At 43.8% G+C, this 23,749-nt stretch overlaps 1 protein-coding gene across 4 annotated transcripts in view; it reads right to left on the bottom strand.

Annotated features, from left to right (window-relative positions):
- Positions 1 to 1,624: 1,624 nt before the first annotated feature.
- Positions 1,625 to 23,749, bottom strand: part of RNFT2 (ring finger protein, transmembrane 2) — a 31,178-nt gene continuing 9,053 nt past the window's right edge. For all 4 annotated transcript variants that reach the window (XM_064522317.1, XM_064522316.1, XM_064522318.1 and 1 more), the window contains exons 7-11: positions 20,847 to 21,000; positions 9,630 to 9,779; positions 4,732 to 4,797; positions 3,577 to 3,678; positions 1,625 to 1,907 (exon numbers count right to left, since the gene is read on the bottom strand). In XM_064522317.1, the coding sequence (XP_064378387.1) occupies positions 1,773 to 1,907; positions 3,577 to 3,678; positions 4,732 to 4,797; positions 9,630 to 9,779; positions 20,847 to 21,000 (607 nt within the window). In that variant the 3' untranslated portion in view covers positions 1,625 to 1,772. The remainder of the gene's footprint in view (positions 1,908 to 3,576; positions 3,679 to 4,731; positions 4,798 to 9,629; positions 9,780 to 20,846; positions 21,001 to 23,749) is intronic.

Raw genomic sequence — 23,749 nt, 5'->3', positions numbered from 1 at the left:
ACTTTCATGGGATTCATTTGACAAGAATGACATCCCCTCATTTTGGAAAGTAAAGCTTTTCCTCCCCTCTACTTCCCCATGTCTCTCAAGCCAGATTTGGACTATCTTCCTTGCTCAGGCTCTGCCTCTCATCATTTCTCCTCTAGTCATACTTAACTATTATTTCCAAAGAAATGTTGAGCCTTAATCCTGTTACTATTAGCTCCTGTTTGCTTTAATTCTTCTCCCTGTGGAGCTTCACGGCAGGAGGGGAAGGCGGCAGCCAGTACATACACACAGGCTCATTTCCCCCAGGTACAGTTCTTCCTGATTATCCACTCAAGTGGGATTGTAACCTTACGGCCATTTCCATAGTAATGAGCACAGAAGATGCCACAATTGCCTAATGAGGCACTTTCTCTGGGCATGCAGCAAAAAGCAGAGATTGTTTAGTGAAAGAGAAGGCTCCAGCGAACAAACAGCAACTCCATTTGCATGCAAGTGTCACTGCAGCACCCTCAGCAGAGATGGAAATAGCAGCAATCTCTTCCTCCTAGGATATACAGTATGTTAATTCGCCTGTTAACAATATAAGGCATCTCCTCGAAGAGCCTGTTCTGAAGTGGAGGTGTTACAATCAAGTCTCCACCATCACAGGTGGATTATCCAGCTTGTATATAAACCAGGCTGGCTCCTGAAGCAATGCAGCTGCTTCTGTATAATGCTGCCCTCAAGCTAGTGAGTCTCACTAAATCCAGTCTCTCCAGGGGGGCCTGTATCCTGATGGCCCGGCATTTCTGGGATCAACAGTGCGATATGGGCTCAGTGCTGCATGAGCACAATTCTTCTGATTTTGGACCCAGGCAGGTTCTGGATGCAGAATGGCACTGTATTTTAAAGCCAGTAAACCTTGCCTCAAGTGGCTGTGCCGAGGAACATGCTGCAGAGATACCCGAATTTGTGATATGGTCTTGGTTAGGACCTTAACTTTTCACCTAGTCAAATCAAACTTGACTTTAACCTCTCCCTGCCTCCTGCTCTTCTCCCATAGGCTACGAAATCAGAAAGTCTGATCATGAAAATTAAAGAGGAAAAACATTCCCAAGAAAAGCAAGTGTCAGTTCCAGGCTCACTAACATGGTCTTTCCCAAATTCCTTGAGATTCAATTAAAATGACAACACACATATTTTATGGAATCAATTGCAAAAACAAGGCTGCTGGGAAATGATGTTCTCCAACCCCCAAACAGATCTTCGGACATGTGGCTCTGAGGCAGTGTTTTGGAAGAGTTCTCAAAGGTAGTATGACAGCAACAGTGTAATTTTGTGAAGTTCTAATTTCAGGGAAGTTGGGGTGATGATTTAATGTGAAAAATCTCACCTGTGGTTTGAGCCAGAGGAGGACAGCTTTTTTTTCCACTGTACCAGCTTATACACATGCAATGGTGAATTCACAGCATGCTTCACTTACGCATGCAACATTTACCTATACTAAAAGGACAGAAAAAAAGGAAACATGCCAGGGAGCTTATAACATATATGTTCAAGAAAAAAAATCTTGGCTCTAGCTCAGCCACGGAGGTTGCCACAACATGAAACAGATCTTTCTTGCCTTTTAGGATAATGTTTCTAACTAGTAACAACTGTTCTAGAGGCTGCTGGAGAAACAGAGCTGGGAGACAGACCAAGACAACAAATCCACAGGCAATTAAATAGGTGTGTGGGACACCAAAAGATTTTCCAGCTTTTTCTTGTCTCCGCACAGGTCATTCCATGTGTTGGTATGTATTGGTTTAGTACACCTGGAAATGAGCAGAGGTGGTGCCATCTTTCCAGCAACGCAGGGTGTCTACTGTGACTGAACGACAAAGAGGACAGGTCTTCTCCCTGTCGAACCAGAGGCAGAGGCATTCTTCACAAAACACGTGCTGTGGGAACAAAAGAGCATCATCACGATGAGGACAGGAGATCCAGTCCCGTTACTAAGGGTGCACACTCAGCTGGACAGTGATGGGAGCAAGAAACCATTTGAGTTCAGGTGGACAGTGCAGCTGATCAGCAATACTCAGCTGGTTTGAAAAATAAATCCCAACAATGAGTACATCAGTTTCCCAAAGGTGAAATACAGCAACAGGAAGAAACATTAAAAAGGGCTAGGATATTTGGGCTAACAGAGTAGTTGAGAGCAGTAACAGGCTGTCACTCTAACCTTTTTTTCACTCTGTTTCCATGCCACACACTTATCATGTCCCTGGCTTGTTTTGCAAGTCTTTAGTTAGCTCAGAAAGTCCCCTTTCATTCCCCCACTCCTTACTGAATTTGTCTCTTTCTTCTCATGTCACCCAGTTCTAGTCAGTAGCTTCTACCATCCCAGTTTCCCCTTCTCTGTACTGTCAGCTTTCAAACCTCATTATCTCCACTCACTGCTACCCTAAGACACAACAGGATTCTCCCTCCAGCCTGTTTTGGGTGCTAATAGAGAGATCAGGTTAGATGACTGTCCAGCACTCGATCCCATCCAGCCCCAGACTGGACAAGCAGGAATAGGGAGAATGGAGTACTAGAAGCTGTAAGTTGAGGCCTCCTCAGCACACATGGACCTGGCAGAGATGTTATCTGTCAAAGTACTGACTGATTAGCATATAGAAATAGAGCTTCCTCTGGGGCTTACAGCTTGACAGCATCTGCACAGACGTTCACAGGAACATCAAGAGGCACATGCATGATGCGCAGGCTACCTACCTGCTTGAACTGGATACCCCTGCTCCAAAGCATGGGAATGTTGAAACTCTTCAAAAAAGGTCTCTAGAGCCTTATTTTGACATCATAAGAGAACACATATCCCACCAATTCGAGTGGGAACAGGAAAGAAAATCTTGGGAAAGCATCACCAGCCCTTCCACTAAGCAGTGCCTTTGCCCAGCCTCTGATATATGATCAAAACACATGGCAGTGTGGTGTGTTTGAGGGGTTTTAACAATACCAGATTGAGACTACTGTATTACTCAGAGCATGCCACTCTTAAGCTTTTGTTTTTTGCCAGTGCTTACCAAATGAGAAACGGAACAACTCCCATGTACTGGCAGGGGTAACATATATGCAGGACAGCTACTTTTATTCCTGGCCAGGTGTTCAGAGGCCAGACCAATCCAGCCATGACTGCATGGTGCTGCACCTGTCTTAATGCACCCTGTCAGGCTCATTCTGGACCTGTGCCCCTCTGACAGCACTTAGAGCGATGCTCATAATTCGCCTGGCCTGGCCTGTTGACTAGCCAGTATCCCCAAGGGTCAGATAAAAATGCCTTGCATTCTAGATCCAAGGTCTGGATTGCCAATTGGCAGTCCCCGGACTACAGTGCTGGTCTTTTCCATCTCAACAGCTATGATCAGACTCTGCAGAGTGAAGTTCATATGGCTCAGCTATCATGAATCATTGGCTGTCTGGAAGAGGGCAATAAATATCTACTAGGAGCTAGACCAAGACCCAGCAAATGATTTTTTAAGTGCCTAGGCTAACCGTGCCGCTCCCCAGCTGCACAGGTTAACCAAGTGTACACCAACGGGGGCACCTGAGGTGGGAACATGGGGTTCTTACCTGGCACATAAGGATCAAAGGTTCCCTGAATTCTGCCTGGCAAATGGCACAGATGTCACCTGCCTCACTGCACTGCTGGCTGGTAGCACGAACTCCATAGGTCTGTTAGGGAGAGGGGAAAATAACACACCCCTGTTAAAGGGTTTAAAGATAACCTGGTTTCTGGCTGAGCATATGCACAGACACTGCTTTTCACCCCTAGATTCCCTGCATTGTCTGGGAAGCAGGCTGGTGTTGTCACCGTATACGGGAAGGGACGATTTGGGGACCAGCGCACAGAACACGGGCAGTCTGGAGTTGTGCGTTCTCTGTTTTGTTTTCCCCTCGAGCTGACTCCACCTTTTAGTGCCTCTGCTTGTGGAGCAATGATAATGAAATTTAATGAGCTCAACAGGGAGCTGAAAGGATTAATTCAGCATCATTTGCAGAGGTGTTTAGATGGTGGGAGGTATTATTATTAGCAAGTTAGATAATAGAAGAAAGAATAACAGCAGCAGCACCCACAGGCTTCCCACCTTATTTTTGTAAAATAAGTGGAAAGTAAATGTTGCTTTTCCTATTGTAACAGTAACAAGGAAAATGGAAACATGCTGAGGAAAAATGACCAACACAAGCCCACAGAGTAAGTGAGTCAAGCTCTAACAAACTGTGATGATGTTATGTTCCTTTTCCCTACAGTCTTGGGCTTTACTGTTCCAAAACAGATCACAGTATTTCACTACAAGAGATCTAAATATCACTACTGTATAATGCCATGCCGGGGACAATTTCCGCATACTGTAGTATCTATTTATTTTAATACCACTGCACATCAGGCAATACATATCTTTGTTTAAAAGTCTCTCTTACACTCCACAGTTCACAGTTTTATCAGCTTCTTAAGATTTTCGCATCAATGCATTAATCCATATTGTACAAGGCTTCCGATCAGACAAAACAGACCAGCCTTGCTATTATCCCTTACCAGTGCTCAGACAGGGCAGATATCAGAAAAGGTTCCTACCACCCTGGACAAGAGATACTAGCTTCTCCCAGCCATGGGCCAACAAGCCACTCTATTCTATGATCCTGATGTGCTGAGCAATTATCAGCTCCATCATTTATTAGTAACAAGATTCCACCTATGAAGCTGGCCTAACACATGTGACTACTTACCTGTGCGGTGCAAAGGACTTTCAGCGCCTTCCGGACACTTCCCACACGACCGCAGATGTCAAAAGACTGCAACAAAGACAGACATTCAATTTTAGATGCTTTTTACAAAATGTGTGTGTGTGCGTGTGCACATACGGTCCAGAAATTCAGGAAACATGTGGCCCAGTTTCTCCAAATGGATAGTTAGAGGGAACAAAGAGCCTAGACAACAACAGGACCCAAAAAAGATTTCACGGTGATCAGGAGATGCGTAATAAATGTGAATTGACAGTGCAGCAGGGTAGCCAAAAAGCCCTGGTAACAACGGGCTGCAAATCAGGGATGTCACACGAGAGAAAGGGGAGCAGCAACCAAGGAGCTGTGATGGGGCAAGCTGCCTGTCCCCACAGGTCGAAGAGGGCTAAGAGGGACCCAATCTCACCCTGGGAACTGAGCACCTGAGAAGCCCAGAAGTGAGGCTGGAAAACTCTGCAGTCCGCTTGAGAGAGCGGGAAGGAGGGGCAGGCTCTTTACAGAGAAGAGGCAGAAAACTGCTCTTCTCAGCCTCTGGGGAAAACAGGGATTTCCAGGGCCGTGAGGCTCTGCCACACAGCTTGACACTTCAGGGTCCAGATGATATTACGAGAGAAGGAGTGGGAATTGCCTGTCCTTCTGCAGAGAGTGATTTAGTGGTGAGCTGTGATTAAATACTACCAAGAGAAGAAAGGCCTGAGGAGAGGGAAGCAGGACTGAGGCTGGGTTGCTCCCATCTGCTTAAAGAGTGAGAAACTGCAAATGCTGGGAAGGGATCCTGCCTCTTGGTACTTGCACGTGCCCAAAGATGGCCAAAGGCAGGGGCAATATCGGGTCCTTTTCCTGTCCCCCTCCCTCAGTTGCCTGGCAAATGTGATGTAACTGCGTCTGAAGAGCAGTGGTCATTCTGGGTTCTGGACTAGAAGCAGTTCAGAGAAGGGCAGAAAATGAGGCTGCAGAAAATGACTTCTGAAAAGAGAATAAAAGACACAAATATTTACAGCTAAGCAGTACAGAAGCAGGGGAAAAAGATGTTAAACTGCCTACAAATATCAAGGTGCTCAGCACAGTGGCAAGAGAGGGGATGCTCGGCATTCTTAAAGTGAAGACGTGGTACAACTAACAAAGGGGAAACAACTTCAAAACCTAAACCAGTATGTCAGCTGCATCTTCCTTACCTGCTGGTGGGACACACTAAGAACTAGGCATGATGTAAAGAAATGGTTGTGTGAAGAACAGCTCTGCACTAGCTGGGAGAGGAGCCAGATGACATAACAGGACCTTTCATTCCTAAGCCATCTGAGTGAGGAGCAGCCAGGAGGGTAGGGGAAGGTGCGATGCAGAATACGCAGAGCTGTAGTGGACTAGCACTATGTCGGCACCAAAATGCCTGGAGTTGGCTTTCTATATTTTTTATCAGAATGATTAAGTGGGCTCACTGCAGGGAATGTCAATGAGATCATCATGCAATAGATATGGAATCATATGAAAGCACCAGTAATGCTTCCAGTCAGCATGTAAAAAGGCTCCCAGGGTCCTTCCAGTAATGCTTCCCGTCAGCAACTAGCACTTGAGACTGCAGACTGCTACAGACATTTTAGTTACTAACACGGATAGGGATCAGCTCTCTCCCACAGTCCAATTCACAGCTTCTTCTGGATGCTTTGCTTATAAATGTGACTTCTAATGCCTTTTCTCTGGCTCTGATGACTCCTATTCTTCCAGTTCATTTTTCCCTCCTTAATTTTTTTTTCTTCTGGAGTTCCTGTACCCCTAGAGATCCATGTTTCAGTAATCTCTTTACCACCAATTTGCCTCCCCACCCACTGAAGTCTGTGTTGCATCAGTCATCTTTCTAGCAATAGGATTGCAAAAGTTAGGTTCACAGCTAGTCAGTGCTCTCTTCAAGTCAATGGAAGATCAGCTGTAAAATTGCCATCAAACCCCTTCAAACTCTTCCAGTGACTGAGATAGGGCTCAACTCACAGTCCCTGCTGGGGCAAAGCAGAAACTTACTGTCACACCACTCTGCCAATTTTTTTCCCCAATACCACTCTTACCCTCACCTGGGCGCTTCTGTTCAAGGTGGGGGGGGGGAGGGGGAAGACCTGATGCCTTAACTTATTAACATCTGGGATTTCTTTGCCAAAATCAGAGGTTTATGCTTGCACAGTCCAGACAGGGACACCAAGATGGCCCCCACTGGCTGCACTACGTACAGTCTTCTGAAAGCTGAATCTGCCCTTTGTGTGGAGAGAGGGGATGCAGCCCGGTCTGAGCTCTGGATTTTTGCCAGAAGCACAGAAGGTCTGAGTGCCAAATTGGCTTCCGTGGTTTTTCTAATGTGGTTTGTGGCTTTGCTAATGTGGACTCCTTTGGGTATATTTTCAGTGTCTCAGGCAAAGAATTAGACTTGCAACTCTTGTGATTGTAAATGGGGTGCCTGCACCTAGCATTTCGTGATCTGCTTTGGAAGAGCATGCTCCCCTTGCTCCTGCTTTTCTCCCTCATTTCCAAGCAGAGTCTTCAACACATAGTCTAATTCTCACCCGGACACATCTGTGGCACTAGGAAGTTGCTGTACAGTGACCTGGGACAGGCTCCTGGACCTATCACTTTTCAGCAGGTCTATCCATCCATTTACACCTCTGATGAACTGGATGAATTAGAGGAAGCAGTATGCACATTGAAGGTGTAGACAGCAGCCAAGGCACTTTCATACAAGCGTGCTCTATGCTCCTGATCCTAAGTCACAGTGAAGACCAGTTCATAGAGCTTCTAAATAACAGATCAGGAGAACTTTTCAAAATGAGGTTGCTTGATAAGGTCTTCACAATAGAGAAACATCAAGCCAGTCCACAAAGAACTACTTACACCTACATATCATGGCCTCAAGTGCATTAATAGGCCTTAATGAACTTGGCCTGACCAGCCTCACCTGGGGTCTCCACCCACACACCCTGCCCATAGACCCAAGAGAGCTATTTAAGCTCAGCCCCAGGCCTTTTCTTCCTGCCTAAGCTATGCTGTAGGAGTGCTAATGTCTAGTTTAGGTATAGCCATACCTGTGTCTTACCCTAACTTCCATTTTTCTACACCCCCCCCAACCTGTGGACTGACTCCCCAGCTTTATCTTGGGCTTCTTTCATTGCTATAGATCCATCCAGAAATCTTTGGAGTGGCTGACAGATGTTACCATTGCCTGATCCTGGCTCTAACCTGCAGATTGACTTCCTAGCTTAACCTCAGACCTGCCTCATTGCTATGAACTTCTCTGATGATCTGGACTCTCAGTTGAACCTGGCTACTGTCTCCAGGCCTGCCCTGCTCCCCTTACTCAGGTGCTGTGGGACTGGGCCCTGGCTGGCAAGGCCCTTGCTCTATTGCCTACGTTGTTGTGCTTTTCTGCCCTCCTTTAAGGAGCAGCTGGCCCTTGCTGCTTCTTGACACTATGATGCTTTCTCCAGACATAAGAAATTGTATGTAAGACTGCAGGTAAGCACCCCTTTCTCAGGTGTTACTTCCTTGTCACAAGAAGGGCACTGGAAAGACCACATGAAATCTGTCTTTATACTGTGATCTGGATCGCTGATTCTCACAAGGCCAAAAGGACATGCAGCATTGGCTGTTCCTGGCTGGAGGGGGCCTAGACAATGACACTTCTGAAAGAGGAAACTGAACCCTCTGCTATAAGACACAGCAGCTCAGAGTTGGAAAAGTGTAGTTGAGAGAATGGAAGAGTGTGCAGGGGACCACCCTGGCCTCACTGTTCCCTCTGACCCTGGCTTGGTTGCAGACCTGCTCTGACCAAGTCATCTTACTTCCTGTGACCTTCTCTATCTATGATGCCTACAAAAGTTATAAATCCTTGACAGCAGGGGCTGCATTGCTGTACTTCCATACAACATATAGCTGTAACTGTAGCCAGACCTCAGATGAGAGCTATAGTATGACTCAGGAATCTGTCAGTCTTTCATGCTCAAATACATCCTCTCTTCTCCCAGTACTTCAGTCTGCTTCTGCAAGCCCATAGTATCTTTGTCCTTGGCAAAGACAAGCATCAGGGCTGCAGCAAATGTGACTCATCTGGCACGTTCCTCAGAGGGACTCATAACACAGGTGCTTCTCTTGTTTGCTTCAGCTACTGCTCTTGCCCCCAGGCATGTTATACACAATTACAAATTTATTTTGATTTACATAAATACTATTTCTGGCCTCAGACTTCTTACAAAAAACTCATTGCTTTTACTCACAATTGTACAGGCAGAGTCTTAAACTGTGCTTTTAACTTGCTTTATTGAGCAAACTTTTATTATACTTCTCTACCACTGAGACACGGGATGTGTATCAGCCAGACCCAGGACCTAGAATTGGGCTAGAACTGCCGGTTTCCTTTAGATGGGAGTTAAGTCCCTCACTCTGCTTGCTGTATTCAGTACTGTGTGTGACAATGCCTCCTCTGCCTCAAAAGGCACAGGAAGGTTTAGAGGGAAACACTTGATTGACTGCAGTCTTTCTCTTAATGCTGCACTTGGAAGCCTGGAGGCAGTTAAACTCTCTTTCTGATATCAATCCTCCCAGGTCTCACATTCTCTTCTAGCCTTTCAGAAAAGGCACTAGGAATCAGCAATGACTTCATCAACCTGATGCAACACCACATGAGCAGTAACAGATCTCTCTCTAGCTTCCAATGCCCATACAGTGGTGATACAAAATGATTTTTGGCAACCAAAGTGCATGCTGCCCCTACTTGCTGCATCTTCCCTTCTTGAATGGTAGTAGCAATGGTCAAAATGTATATTTGTTCCTGTCAGCTGTTCTTCTTGCTCTGCCCTTTCTACAGCTCCCTGGTCAGAAATAGAGATTATTCATGAGGTATTCCTCACCTTGCAGAGGCTATAGAGGATGATCAGGATCCCACCTAGGAAGTAGCTGCTTGATGGATCATCTCCCATGATGTATTTGTACCACAGCTGGATGGGGACAAGGGAGCGGAACAGCTGGCTCAGCTCTTCAATAATCAAATAGAACTTTCCCTGTAAAATAAGTGATACATTATCACTATTGGGAAGCTAAGTGAAGAGGGGATTTTGCACATGCAGGAGTTAAAGCTGCAGAAAAAGAGACACAAAGAATAGGTAGCATCTTTTGTAAAACTTTCCCAAAGCAGTTCTTGCCTTCTGGTGCTCATTCCAGTCAGAAAGCCTTCCTTCAATGAAGGACACCTGCCAGGTAACATTAACTCTCTCCTGGCTTACTACAACATTGAGGTGCAACACAGATTTTTCCTAATCATGTCATCTCTAACTCAAAGCACCTAAGACAGGGACTAGGGAGATGGCTACCTATGGCTGTCTAACATAGTCTCCCCAGGTTGATGATGAACTGTTTGTGTTCTGTCCCACGCTGTTTAAAAGGGAGAACTGGTGCTGGGGTAATAGGCTAGGGCAAGCAATGAGCACAGAACTAACCATAAGCTGTAATGACATTATCCAGACTAAAAGATCTGTTTTTTATGTCAATGTTCTCCTATTTGATAGGAGAGGAGGGAAATTCCCCTAGAATTTTGCTGTGTTGTCCCAATTAGCTCTGTCATCAGTGATGTCATTGCAGGTCAGCCATTAATTGGTGAGACTTGGAGAGGAGATTAAGTCCTCCGCAGTCCATGAGGAGAGGCGCAGCCAGCGCCCTTCCCCTGGGTCTCGGGGATGAGATCACTCGGCAGGCCGTCCTGCTGCACCGAACAAATCGAGTCCTTCGGAGAGCTCTGGCATTCTCATGATCTCATATCCCCTGGGACAAGGAGTGAGGTCACACCAGCGGTTGCTAACGGCCCAGTGCCGCTTTCTTCCTCTCCCCCATCCCCTCCTCCTTGTTAATCCCAGGTGGCATCACATAGCAGAAATGTAACAGCAACAATCTGGGGTCCTAAATGCAAGCAATTCATTAAATTAGCACGGAGGGCTCTCTCCAGCCTCATGCTTCGATACAATCAGCGTTATTTCTGGAGCCCCCATGACAGAGGGTCGCAGGCTGCTAATGACTATGCTGTCGCTTCCTCTCTCCACACATGCAGCTTGCCGCCCCTCTGCAGCCAGCTCTGATGAAAGCTAGCAGCAAGCCAAAGGCAGCAAACCGCTTGCTTTCTCTTTTATTTCTTTTTCCCTGCTAGACTCGTACTTTTTTCAGCCTTGCTTCCCTAGCAGGCTGTGCTGGGACAGGTCACTGCTGCTTTTCTTATTGCATCAGAAGGAATTTCTGGATCAAGCGTTTGGGGCAACTCTGCAGTCCTTTTCTCTGAAGCCTGAAATTTTGGCAAAACTGAAATTCCTCTACCGCAGAAGCTTCTGAGGCACTGCAACACTACAGCCCACAGCTAGATTTAAGGAAGGATGGGTCACAGAGGCAGGCCTCGAGGTCCAGGCAGGCTGCCAAACTACAAGAGGCAGAGCGTGGCTGTGAGATGAACCAGCAGCAAGTGAAAAACTTCAAAAATTTTTTTTAACTACAGAATCCCCATTCCCTACAAAGCTTTCACAATTTTCCTGTTATCTAACGCTGATCTTCAGTTTTCATTGGTAACTGCAAGGTATCAGCAGCTAGATACTTGTTAACACCCTCACAAGAGTGCAGTGAACAGCTTTAAATGGATGCATACACCCATCCAGCCCATTAACACCACCCACTTGACCATTTAAGAGAGGCCTGCTGATAAGCTTGGAGTGATTACAGCTAGGATGGGAGAAGCTATAGAAGGACAGCTGAACAGGATTTCAGAGGACTGCTGCTACAGTAAAGGGTGCTCCAAATTAAATGTAAGGCTTGTCTGAGACCTAGGTCTCAGCCCGGTACAATTGTAACACCAGCCTTTTTTTAAACTAGGAAAAGTGCCTAGAAAATCACAACTGTCTACAAAAGGCTGAGCCAGAAATAAGTGGGGTCTTTCTCCTGAAACAGAAGTTTGGAGGACAAGGTTAATTCCCTGTAACTTCAGCAGTGAAATTCAGCCTTCTGATACCAAAAACTTGTTGCAAGCAGCACCCCTTGCTTCTAAATGCACTCAATACTCCTTTCTGTCTTCTGCTTTTCAGCTTTATTACATTTTGGCTGTCTAGGTTGAAATTTTCCAAGCCAAATGCTTGTCTCAAGCTGTAATTTTGTCTGAAAACTTCAGCTAAAGCATTTCAGCTATTTCTCAAGATTAGGAAAAATCATTGTGTTATGTTAAGCATGAATACGATTATTTCTCCTGTGCATCTCTGGTTTGGAACCAGAACTCGAAATAATGCAGGGGCTGCCTCTCTGCTGGGTAACTTATCTTTTCCTCTTTCATAAAAATCCACAGAAATCTGGGCAGTTGACAAATCTGGGAGTCTTCTCTTGAACACACTATAGAATAAGCAGAACTCTGTGGTGAAAATTAAGGAAAGCTATTGGTGGTGAGCCTGTTGCAGCTGCAGCGCACGACCAGATTGTGCAGCAACCAGCCCTGCAGAGCAAGTGAGCGTGTCCCCATGCTGGACTGCAGAGACTATATAGGATATCGCTTAAAATTACAGCTCCCAGTTGGGGTAGAGTCAGATACCGGAACAGAGTCTCTGCTTTGCTCTCATCAAGCCCTTGCAACAGGCTAGAGTTAAGCCTGATTAAAATGGAAAAGAACACGAAACCTGAGTAGAGAAGATGGAGGCAGAAGAGAGAAATCAGGATGAGGAGGGGTATGGTGCTGGGGATGAAAGGTGGTGAGGTCTGAGAACTGACCACCACCAAAGCAAAGGAACTGGGGAGACAGGAGAGGTGAGGCAGGCTGCAACAAGGCAGAGGTCCACAACTACCAGAAAGCAGCAGGCTCCAAACATCCAAACTTCACCTCTTTGCTGTCACCAAATACCCATGTACCTCCCTAGTACAACCTTACCTCGCTTCCTCTGTTGGGTCAGTTTTTGTAAAAGTTGACAGCCTACTGCTATCAAATGCTCCATTAGCGCAAGTGGCAACGCAATGGTCTGTGCTGTTGGTCTAATTATACCAGCTCTGCTGATGAGCCATGTGATGCCACACAGGGAAATTTCTGGTTACTTTTGTCCAGAATGCTTTGATTAAAAAACCTCAATCAATGACTCCCTTTTCCTCCACTTACTTCACCACATTAAAAGACCATTTCTATATTTTAAGTCAAGCATTCATTCTGGAGGAGCAGAACTCAGGCTTTCTACGCAACCTCAATTTTCCTTTTGTATATGCAGTACTATATAGTCTTTAATGATATGAACATGTGCTATTTTTCATAGTGGGTAAGTGATACTCATTAAACATGTGACTAGCATCCTGTTATATCCTCATTAATTGATGTCAAATCTGCATTCTATCACTTCATGCTATTCCAACTCTGCTCTGAGAATTACTAAAATTTCCTCAGTCTTTTTTTATATCACCACTATAGTAGAAAATTAACTAACTTATTTTCACACTGTTGGCTGGAGTAAGGGGCAGCTATCATCTGCATTTTCTAAATGAAAGCTTAAGACATATGAAGAGTAAGGTTAAAAGTAATGTTTTTTGGTGTCCAAGCTGAGATGCCTGGGATCAGACTTTTTACAAAGCACTTAATTTTATAGATCATGTTACCATTAAAAGTTAAGCCAGACTTCAGTTTGCAGCTGTACGTGACTTTCCTAGCTTCATATAGGAAGTATTTGGCAAAGAAAAGGACGGAATTCAATTCTCCAATGTAGCATTCAACTCTAACTTCTCCAGCATTCTTCTTTTTCCAACAGTCTGTCTTTACTCTCTATAAACTTTTCAATTTATACAACTTCTTTCAGTACATCACCTTGTTTCATCTGCAGGGCACAGTATACCCTTTTTGGTGATGGATGAAATCTTACAGAAAAATAACATGGAATCTTGTAATTAAAAACTGAATCACAATATATATACAAAGGGGAGCGAACTACAGTTGCAGAAGCCCTGCTAATTCCCACATATCCTAACTAAGCACTGACTTTGTAATCTCTTTTGACATAAGACTTTGCATAACCGTGCATGTGTGCCTCCACGGAAGGAAACAGAAAGACAGGCTAAGTTTTTACACAGCGTAATTAAAATGGGATGTAAGAGAAGTGAGAGAAGTTGCAATGAGGCAACTGTAAGTTGTGATTAGCACTCAAGGGAAGTTCCAAGTCTCACTTGTTCTGTTGCCAGCAGCATTAGGACATGTTCTGAAACAGGAAGATGCTAGGAAAACTTTTGAGACCTGCTGGCAATTTGGATGGGAGGAGAGCATGCTCTTCTGAGATTTCAGGTCATATTGCCAATATAAGAAAAAGTGTTGGGCAGGAGCAGTAAACAGGATTGTGGCACAGAGGGGGCTGGTGCAAATCCATGCAAGATTAATTAGAAGTAATTCCAAGGTGGAACTAGAAAGAATATGAGATTTTTTTTGTATTTTGTATTTTAGCTATATATGAGAAAACCCACCCTATGTGAGATATGTCAGTGCACAACATTTCTGAAGGTCACATCTCAGATGTCTCAGACTGGGAATTAAACTTGAAAGGCAGACCAATGAGTCCCTTTAAGAAAGTTTAATAGCAGAGACTTTCAAAGGGTGTTAGGGAGAGGGACAGGAGAGAATCTGAGTTCCTCATTACCCAGTCCTATGCTTCAGTTAATCTTTTTCTTTCCTGAGTAATAAATCCCACACTTCTGTCCCTGGGACACCACATCTGTCCCAGCCTGAAATAAGAGAGTCTTTGCAGAACCACCACACAGTTCCGAGACTGTGGCTCTAGAGGATCAAGGCTCAGCTTGTTGTCTAAGAGGAGCAAATTTATTTGAGTGAGTTCTTCCCCAAGAGCATCCAGAGGATCCATCAAGGAGAGGAAAAGAACCCATAACTATCACCTCTCTAGAAACGTTGCCTTAGGCACACTGTAGGAAAAGATTAAGATTACCTTGCACATCAGACAGTACAAAAGAGCACAACCACGGAACAGGAAGATCTTTATCTTTACCTGGAAATTTTTTGTAATGCATCATCTATGTGCCCATTCCCAGTGCTCATGCGAGTTGTGCAAACGCTTCTGTATTTTTGGTCAGTAGCATCCAGAGGACTCAAATGCTTCAAGAGACCTTGTTCTTCTCAGGCCAGAAGAATGTAATGCACCAACTTCTCCCTGCTAAATGACCCATACATATCTGGCCCCATGACAAAAGAGAGGCTGCAGGGACATTAGAAAAAGGCTGCTACCATCGTATCACAATTAACACACCCTCTCTCCTACTGCGAGCCCTCTGGAGGAAGCTGTGGCCTAGAGAAATTCCTCTGGCAGCAGCAAGATGCTCTAGCTTGCCCTCCTTCCCTGGCATTTGGAGGGACTGACTTGTTCAGATGGACTGTTCGACATGAATGCTTTGTGCAGAAGAGCTGGTTGCTCCAGGAACACAAAATTTCTACACATACAAGTCAGCTGTGCTGTATATCCTCAACACAACCAGTTGCGTGACGGAGGGTAGGGGTCAGTCTGCCTAGTGAGAAAGGCTAGGCACCAGGACTTGGGACCATGGAATCCCATGGGTACCGAGCTCTGACACAGAGAAGATGGAGGCAGGCTGCAGAATAATCCTGATCATTGTAAGGCAAGTAACTGCTCATTTTCCTTTCAGTAACTGGCTAATTATGCATGGAGGTGCACAGAGACAGAAACAGGTGGTGATGTGGTAACCAAAGTAACTGTGTACGTGCTCATGTGCCATTCAAACATTGGAAGAATGCTGGGGATATTCAAAATTATGTCTTACTAGCTTTAGACTTGGAATACACAAAGTTATAACAGATCAGTTGACATATGGTAATATAGTACCTTAAGGGAGCTTGCTTCAGTCGAATGATCCAAATCAAACTGCTGTCTGTAAAAGACATTCTGATATTTCACTTATGTCCAAGATGCCACCTCAGAAGGAATATGGAAAGCTTAATGTGCCATTTTACGTGGTGAAGCTTTAACCATCCCCACTAGGAAACATCAGGTGCATCTGAAAAAGGTATCTGGTCCAAAGCCCAAGGGCAAAACTCTGTAAAGAGTGACTGCTCATATACACCAACCAGCATTGCTGAGATGATACTTTAAAAAACAAAACAAAAAAATTTTTTATGGATTGACGCAGTGAGAAGTCCACCGTACTAGGGTTTGATGTACACTTGCCACTGACACCATTTTCACAGCACACAGAAAAAACTTCATGTAAGGCCAGCATCACTGTGGACTAGTAAAATGATTTGCAATGTCTAGACCCAGCTTTCAAAAAAAAAATGATGAGTATTTATTCAAATAGTAATTTCACATTATGCTTTTAAAACAAACAGATGTTAAGTGTTTTCCCTTTGAATTTTCAATCTTCTCCTTGAAATGGAGCTTCTAGGTTCCCTGGTGCTCTTGTAACTTTGCTGTGCTCTTGCATCAAGAGCATGCAAAGAAAAATCTTACCTGGGGCTTTTTTTTTTTTTTTTTTAATGCACCAGCAATTCGGACCCTTAGACAGAAGTGTGTGCCTGGTACCTGTCTCTCGCCTCTATATCCCCTGGTCTTTTATTTCAGTTTTCTTTCTCTCCCCCCTCCCCCATGTTTCACTCCCTTCCCTAGGATGTCAGCTGAGATTGCTGACAGCAGCATGAGGAGGGGATGGGAGACTTGCAGGCACCTGGGATTTCCTAAACAGAAATCTTTGGCAACTGTGTCTTTTTATTATTTATTTCCTTATTTTTAATTCCACCCCCCTCAAGCTGTCATTCCTTAGCACTGAAAATGAAAAGCTGCCATTTATGCATACAACAATGGAAGCCTCTGCAGGCCACATGGCTCCTGCAGTTTAATTTACTTTAATTCATTTTATATTGAACCAAATGATCTTATCTGCCTTTTTTAATGGAGAGGCCTTAAGCATGCAGAGTGGGAGCCAAGCTCCCCCCCACCCCCCCCAAAGAAATTGTGAGCCCAGCTGCTATCAAAACTTGTACTCAGCTTTGGGCACAAGTCATCACAGCTCAAACTAGCCTCCTTGCTGGGGGAGGAAGGGATGCCTTTAGCCACAGGTCTGCTCCTTCTCCCACAAACTCCCACTGACTGCAGAGTTACAAGACTGGACCCTGATGTTAGGGTTACCTTTCTTTTTCTTCTTCTTTAAAAATCACTCCCCCATTCACTAGCTCTTCTTTCCCTCCTTTCCAACCTGTTGTAGTGTCTCACAGCCTCTCATGGCATCTCCAGTTTCCGAGCTGGTTTGGAACCCGGGAACCTGTGATTATTTTGTTAAATTTGCATTCTTTCCTCATTCTTTGGAGGGGTTGCTGGCAGGGATATTTCACGTCTGAGGCATCCAAGCTTGGAGAACTCTGGCTAGTTGTATCCAGATGACATATGCAGCCCAGCAGTCCTCATGCTTCGCACTTCGAGCGCTGAGTATCATTTTGGTTTCTGTCAACCACTTCTGGGCCTGAAATGCTGTTTCCTGCTCTCTGTGTTTAGATTGCAAAGACAAACCTCTTTCTGCTCTCTAATGTTAGTTTGCTTTTCTCGGATATAGCATCAATTCACGCTTTCATAAATCTTACTTCAGTAAGAAGAAAGCCTTGGGAAGCCTCTTCACTTTTTTCTTCTAAATGGGAAGCCTCTTCACTTTTTTCTTCTAAAATCATACTGGATCTCAGATGGTTCTTAATGTCATGTTAAACCAAATACGGTCCTTCCTGTGACAGGGCCATACTGAAAATACCTGACCCAGGTACCTTAGACTGGGAGAACTGAGTGCTCTAGCCCACATTTTTCATCTGTTCATTGTCAAAATGAAAAGATGCATCTAACTCAGCTAAGTGGGATTTGGTACTGTACACTATTCTCATTAATGACCTTGATAATGGAACACAGTATGCTTATCAAACGTGCATTTGACATTAAACTGAGAAGGGCTGTAAACACACTGAAGGGAAGGATTATAATCCAAAATGATCTTGACATTTTGGAGAAATGGTGTGGAAAACACACGGGTGCAATTCATTAAAGAAAAATTAAGCATTTTTTTATACATAGGGGCACAAATAATTAATTGTGCAAATACAATAAGAAGCAAGGCAGCACATTAGGCAGTATGTTTGCAGGAAAAAGACTGAAGGATTATAAAAGATGGCAGTTTGGACATGACACAACAATATGCTACTGCAAAAAAAGACAATCATCATACAGGAATGCAAGAAGCAATGGTATTCACATGCAGGGCCCGTGATGTAGTCATTCCACTCTCTCCAGCATCAATAAGACCTCTGTAGAATTATTGTTAGTTCCAAGTATTGCAAGAAATTAAAGACAGTCCTGAAGAGAACTATAAAAATGACTAAAGACCTGGAAAGAACGATCTCTGAGAAAAGACTCAAAAAAAGGGGTTGTTTAGCCTACAAAGATAACTGAGGGGAGATATGAAGACTGTCTTTGATGTATAAAAAAGAAAGAAGAGAATCTGATTTTGCTCTAATCACAGTAAGGACAGGTAAGAGATGTAAACTGAAGGACATTCAGAGGAGATGCTTCACACTGGAAAAACTATGAAAGCATTAATGAAAACCACATAATATGCAGAGAAGACTAGAAGAATCTCAAGGAGCAGCATGAAAAACCAGACTAGCTTTGGAACTTCCAAAACAAGGAAAATCTGAAGAGACTGCTCAAAAGTTGAGCTCAGAATGATCACAGCCTCTGAGACCCCATCCATGGGCAAGTTTTGCTGGTCACTACTAACAGGCAGCAAGAAGGTACTGCAAAGAAGCTCAAGATAAAGTACCTCTATCCCATTCACAGACGTGCTGAACTGCTTCCCTGACAAGTGCAGCAATCTCCACTTCAGGCCCTGGATTATGGGGAAGTACAGGCTGCTGTTCTGACTTGTTGTATCAGCAGAAAATCCCCAATAAATATTATCTCCCCCAAAAAAAGCCTCTAGCTCTACCCTGTGAGTTTAGTCTATATTTCTCCAGCAGCTTGCTACCTGCCACCATTATGCTGCAGCCATCCAGAAGCTCACAAACTACAGGCTAGTCATCAAGCACCAACACCATGTTTTTATCACCAAGAATAACTTTGTGTCTGGTGAACATTAAGACAGCAGATGGCAAATATCTTGATCAGAATTTGGTCACAGTTAATGTGTCTGAAGTGCAACAGAATTGTTTTAACTAAGAAAAAGCTTATGTTTAAATCTCCTTTGATAAATAGGATGTGCAGCATTGTGCCAGTCTGTAGAAGTAAGCTGGGTCATCAGGCTCGTGGAAAGAGCTCAGCTACGTGGTTACCAGTTACAATTCCAACGGCATCCTGCGGTTCTCTTGGAGTTCTCCCATCCCAGTTTGATCTTGCTTAATTTGTTACATCAGATCTCATCCTTCGTTGGATTAATGGATGCAGTGTAGAGAGTGGGATAAAAAACAAATCCAGACCCCTAACAGTAGGTAACAGCAGTCTCAGATGTCAAGGGACAGTAAGACCATCAACAACATCCTAAGACAAAAAAAGGGACTTAAAAAAAAAGTGAGAAATATTGCTATCCAGAAAAAGATATTAAAAATGAAGCATCTGTGCTCTGAGTCATTATAGGCCCTTGACAGATGTGATCTTACCAACCTCCCACTGTAGCTGCAAATAAAGACCCCGTCTCTTTCTTCTCTCCCGACAAGGATTAATGAGTACTTGGGATAGCTCTCAGACATGCAAGCAAAGGCTGTGAACCTTTTCCAGCTCTGCAATTTATCTTGGGAAGACTATTCACATCACTTTACCCTCCTCCTCAGGCTGGATTATGCTCTGACCTAGCACATTAATCTCCCAAAATAAAATAATAGTAATAGAAGAAGAAGAAGAAAAAAAAAGGACCTGGACAATCGCCAGAAATAAATTAATAACCATCTCGAATAGCCCGGCTGTGCAGGGACAAACTGCTCAACTCCCCTGCCACCCATGTCATTTGTAAGCAAAACTATTCCCAGTTTAGATATCCCCTTAAGTGCCCTGCCTGAGACTTTCTGCAATTAATGATAATATCTTGCATTTATATAGTGCATTTCATCCCAACAGCTGCCAGAAAGTTTCTTTACCAAATGCAAATCATACCCTTTGCCACATTTGCCACTGAAATGCAGATACTAATAAGTAGAGCAGCATCACAGATCTGTAAGATATATGAACATAAATATGAAAAGGTAATTCAAGAGAGAAAAGGTAGTGACAAAGTTTTGAAAGTTAGGCCTGGTCTACATACAATTTTGTACATATTTAAGTATTTTAACTGTTCAGTTAAAATATTTCTTCAAGCACGGTTAGAACTGATGTTATCTTTTGTGTCCTCAATAGCTCCAGTTTAACACTGTTGTTATTCTTTGACCCAAGTAGCAAGCCAAAGAGATGAGTACTTGCGATTTCTTTCCATTAAAAGAAGGAACTTGTGCTTTGTAAATATCTGTTCAGATTGTTCAGAAAACAGGACTTAGAACAAAATCAACCAGAAAAGCAGTCGTCTTGCTGCTAGCACCTGATCTTTCTCATGCAACGCTTACCTCATGCTCTCTCCTGACTTTAGTCACTTCTCTTGCTTAGGTCTGTGATTTCTCAAAAAACCCAAGTGATTTTCTGCCAAAGTTTTATCAGAGATTTTCTTATTTTTCTCCTTCCACCCATATTTCATGCTGCACACATGTAGTAAAGGTATGAGATTACCAAAGACAAACATCCATAGGTGTACATCTGGTGGATAATTACATCGGCAAAGTGTATGATGTCTTATTCCAATGTTTGCTGGATTGAAATGGACTAGAAAACTTGTTCAGTCTGAGCAAGATTATGCAAACTGACTCTAGCCTACAGGAGTGGAGACTGCTTCATGCTCTTCCTTTGCAGTTAGTTATATATCCTCCTCCTCTCTTTCCAGACATGCATTTGTCTGGACGTTACACATCATGCAAGAGAAGTGATCTGTGGAGGCTTGTCTGTAATCAACCAGGAAGTACAATTTCAACAGATAAATTCCATCAGGCAAAAATCAAGAAGAAAAGAGACTCTTACCTTTGATTTGACAGCTAGAATGATCTTAGGCAAAGCAACGATTAGGCATTTCAGTGCGATGGTGAGATACTTCAGGACAAAGTCTGTGATCCCCACAATCCACATCAGGTCAAAGAAGTCCAGCCTCTCAAGGTTGGGTTTCAGAAATATAAGGCTGAAAGGCATAACAGCAAGACTTAAATATCAACGAGGTAGCATCAGCCTCGCACAGGCTTCTTGACACTAGCTAGCTCTGTCCACTGCTAGCTAGAGAAGGCCCAGGAACTCCGCTGAACCTGAGCACAAGTTCTCAAGGGTCACAGCAGTAAGACATGCAAACTAGCCCCATGTTTCCTCTAGGCCTCTTGACTTTGTGTGTTCTTGCCCATTTCTACCAGGTCAGCAGGTTTGTCCATTATCAGAGAACCAGACCCAAGCTTGTACAAAGTCTGTTATGAAAGTTAAGCCTTTCAATCCACACTGGAAAAGAATTATTGGTTTAACAATAGTGCCTTTAGTCTATAGGCTTTGCTCTTTCAGACCTGGTTGTGAAAGCCCACCCACCTACATCTTTCTATCTTAACAGCCAGGGAATGACCTGAAACACCTTCTCCCTTGAAGTCCCTGTCATCAGTAGCTGCGACTCCTTGGACAGGGAAGTCATGGTCAACTCAAGACCACCATGTTCGGCAGACTGGTCTTGCACCACAGAGGTAGGCTTGCCACAGGCAGAACTGCTCCAGGGGCAGCAGTCTCCACAACTCTAAGCTACTTGCGCATGTGAAACAAGTGGGTGACAAAGAAAACCCAGTATTAGACATGGCAAAAAAGTCAGGGCTTCAGGAGAGTGCTGTGCTCTGACAGCGGCTCAGCTTGGTCTACTGAAGTAGACCAAGAGCTGGGCTGTGTAAATTAGCACCTCTTACCCGAACCAAGGCTCCAGAAAGGTAGTGCCCCCTACTACATAACGCTATTGACTGGGGCTGAGGAAGGGCCAAACTCACTGTTGCTGCAGAGATATTGTAATCATCACCCAGCATCTCCAGCTGCAACAGAGTTGGGGCAAGTAAGCCAACACCAGCTCAAAGAACAGCAGCAGAATAATGTCCTCCTACTCTCTCCCAGCAACTGAGGCTGGACACTGAACTTAGCATTTGCTCTCTAAAGAAGGGGGATCAAGGATACCAGAATTTCATACAGCAATGGGCCAGAGCTTCTGACCTGAGCAGCAATGAGGTCAGGACCCTACTCAGAGTGGAAAAAAAGGGACTTCTGTTCAGAATATTTGCCTCCTAAAGCCTCATGGTGAAAAGCAAAAGCTTAACAAAAGAAAAAAAACACAAAAGTAAAATAACCAACCCAGAACAAAAAGCCTGAGTATGAATTAAAATACTCACAACACTGGCACAGCACAACGGGTAAAATTAAACCCTAAAAACAGAAACAGAATCAGAGACTTTACTACTAATCGTGGGCTAGAAACAAGCAAAAAGTAAATAAATCAGGAAATGAAAAATAAACCAGAAAGAAACAAAAATGAAGTAGCTGTTTCTAACTTCACAGGCTTGCCTGGTGAAGTGGGAACAGGTCCCAGCATAGCAAGCACTAGATCTAGGAGCCCAACCACAACACGGCAGGCACCACTGAACCACTTGCAGGAAGGGGGCTTTTCAGTGAGGCCATTGCCTACTGTTGACTGTAAATAAACCACTCCCTGAACAGTCTGTGAGATGGCCCCAACTCGCTGAAACTTTTTCATTTTAGATGACCTTTTATTTTAAGCTGTTCCCATCCATGTGCTTAACCTTATGAGCCTCCTGACATCTCACTCTTGCTTTCTAGAGCCCCACTGCTTCCCTATGGTGCAAGCAAATCTCTTTTTAATGCCGCAGTGCACTTCCCCCATACCTGTTTCTTCTCTTTCACTCCTTCCCACAAACCCTTTCCAGGGTGTTGCATAGCTCACCGTCTCTCATTATGATCCACACATACAAGCCTTCTCATCTGAGAACCAGACCTTTTTATTTTTTCAAACTAAAATAATTTAGAGGTGAAAGGATAGTAGAAAAATAAAAATGCTACTCTCCCCCTTTAACAAGGCAGTTTAACACACAGCTTTCAAATGACCAAAACCAACTGCATTAGATGCAGGTCCAAAGGGTACCAGGGTTGTGAGCAGACCTTGACTGAACTTGAACACACTTCACAGACAGTATTGGTGGGAAGAGACTGGAAAGCAATGATACCAGCTACAGACAGAAAAAAAACACCTGGGAGACATCTAGCTACAGCTCAGTCAATGCATGTTACATATATCGTATTTTTCCAGGAAATATTTTCAGTCCAAAGTTCCAAGTCCCCTTCAAGGGGACAAATACAATTTTCATTGGGAGGATAATTCATATGGTATTAAATATTAGTATTAAAACTACTTTCTTAATCAACTAAGTTTGATATTTCTCCATTTCATCCTGTTTATTCTAATGACATCCCCTTGTTCAAGGTCTGTTTCTTAGCTTCCTGTTTGTTATTTAATCCCTCCTTTATAATAAGCAAGGATAGTACTGAACCAAATCTGTGAATACTATCTTTTCTATACTTCAGAATAGATTTAATTTGAATTTTAAAGTGGAGATCAATTACCCCAGATCCAAATGCCTCCGAGCCCTGAGGACACTGAAGTAAAACACTACTACTTCATCTCCAGTTTATCTCCCGTAATAGACTAAAAGCTTGATATAATGCAGAGAAAAGAAAATGTTAGGAAGAGGAAAATCAGTGGGTTAGTTTCTAATCTGCTTCCAACACTTGCCCTTTATGTTCAGTCATAGCAGTCAAAATGTAAATTTGGAAATCCCATTACAAAAAACTATCCATCCTCCTTTGATACATACGAAAATTGCAAGCGTACATGTTTCAAGAAG

The sequence above is a fragment of the Dromaius novaehollandiae genome, chromosome 17 (genome assembly GCF_036370855.1).
Source record: "Dromaius novaehollandiae isolate bDroNov1 chromosome 17, bDroNov1.hap1, whole genome shotgun sequence".
In the NCBI taxonomy this organism is placed as follows: Eukaryota; Metazoa; Chordata; class Aves; order Casuariiformes; family Dromaiidae; genus Dromaius; species Dromaius novaehollandiae.
This window is presented reverse-complemented; position numbering and strand designations above follow the sequence as displayed.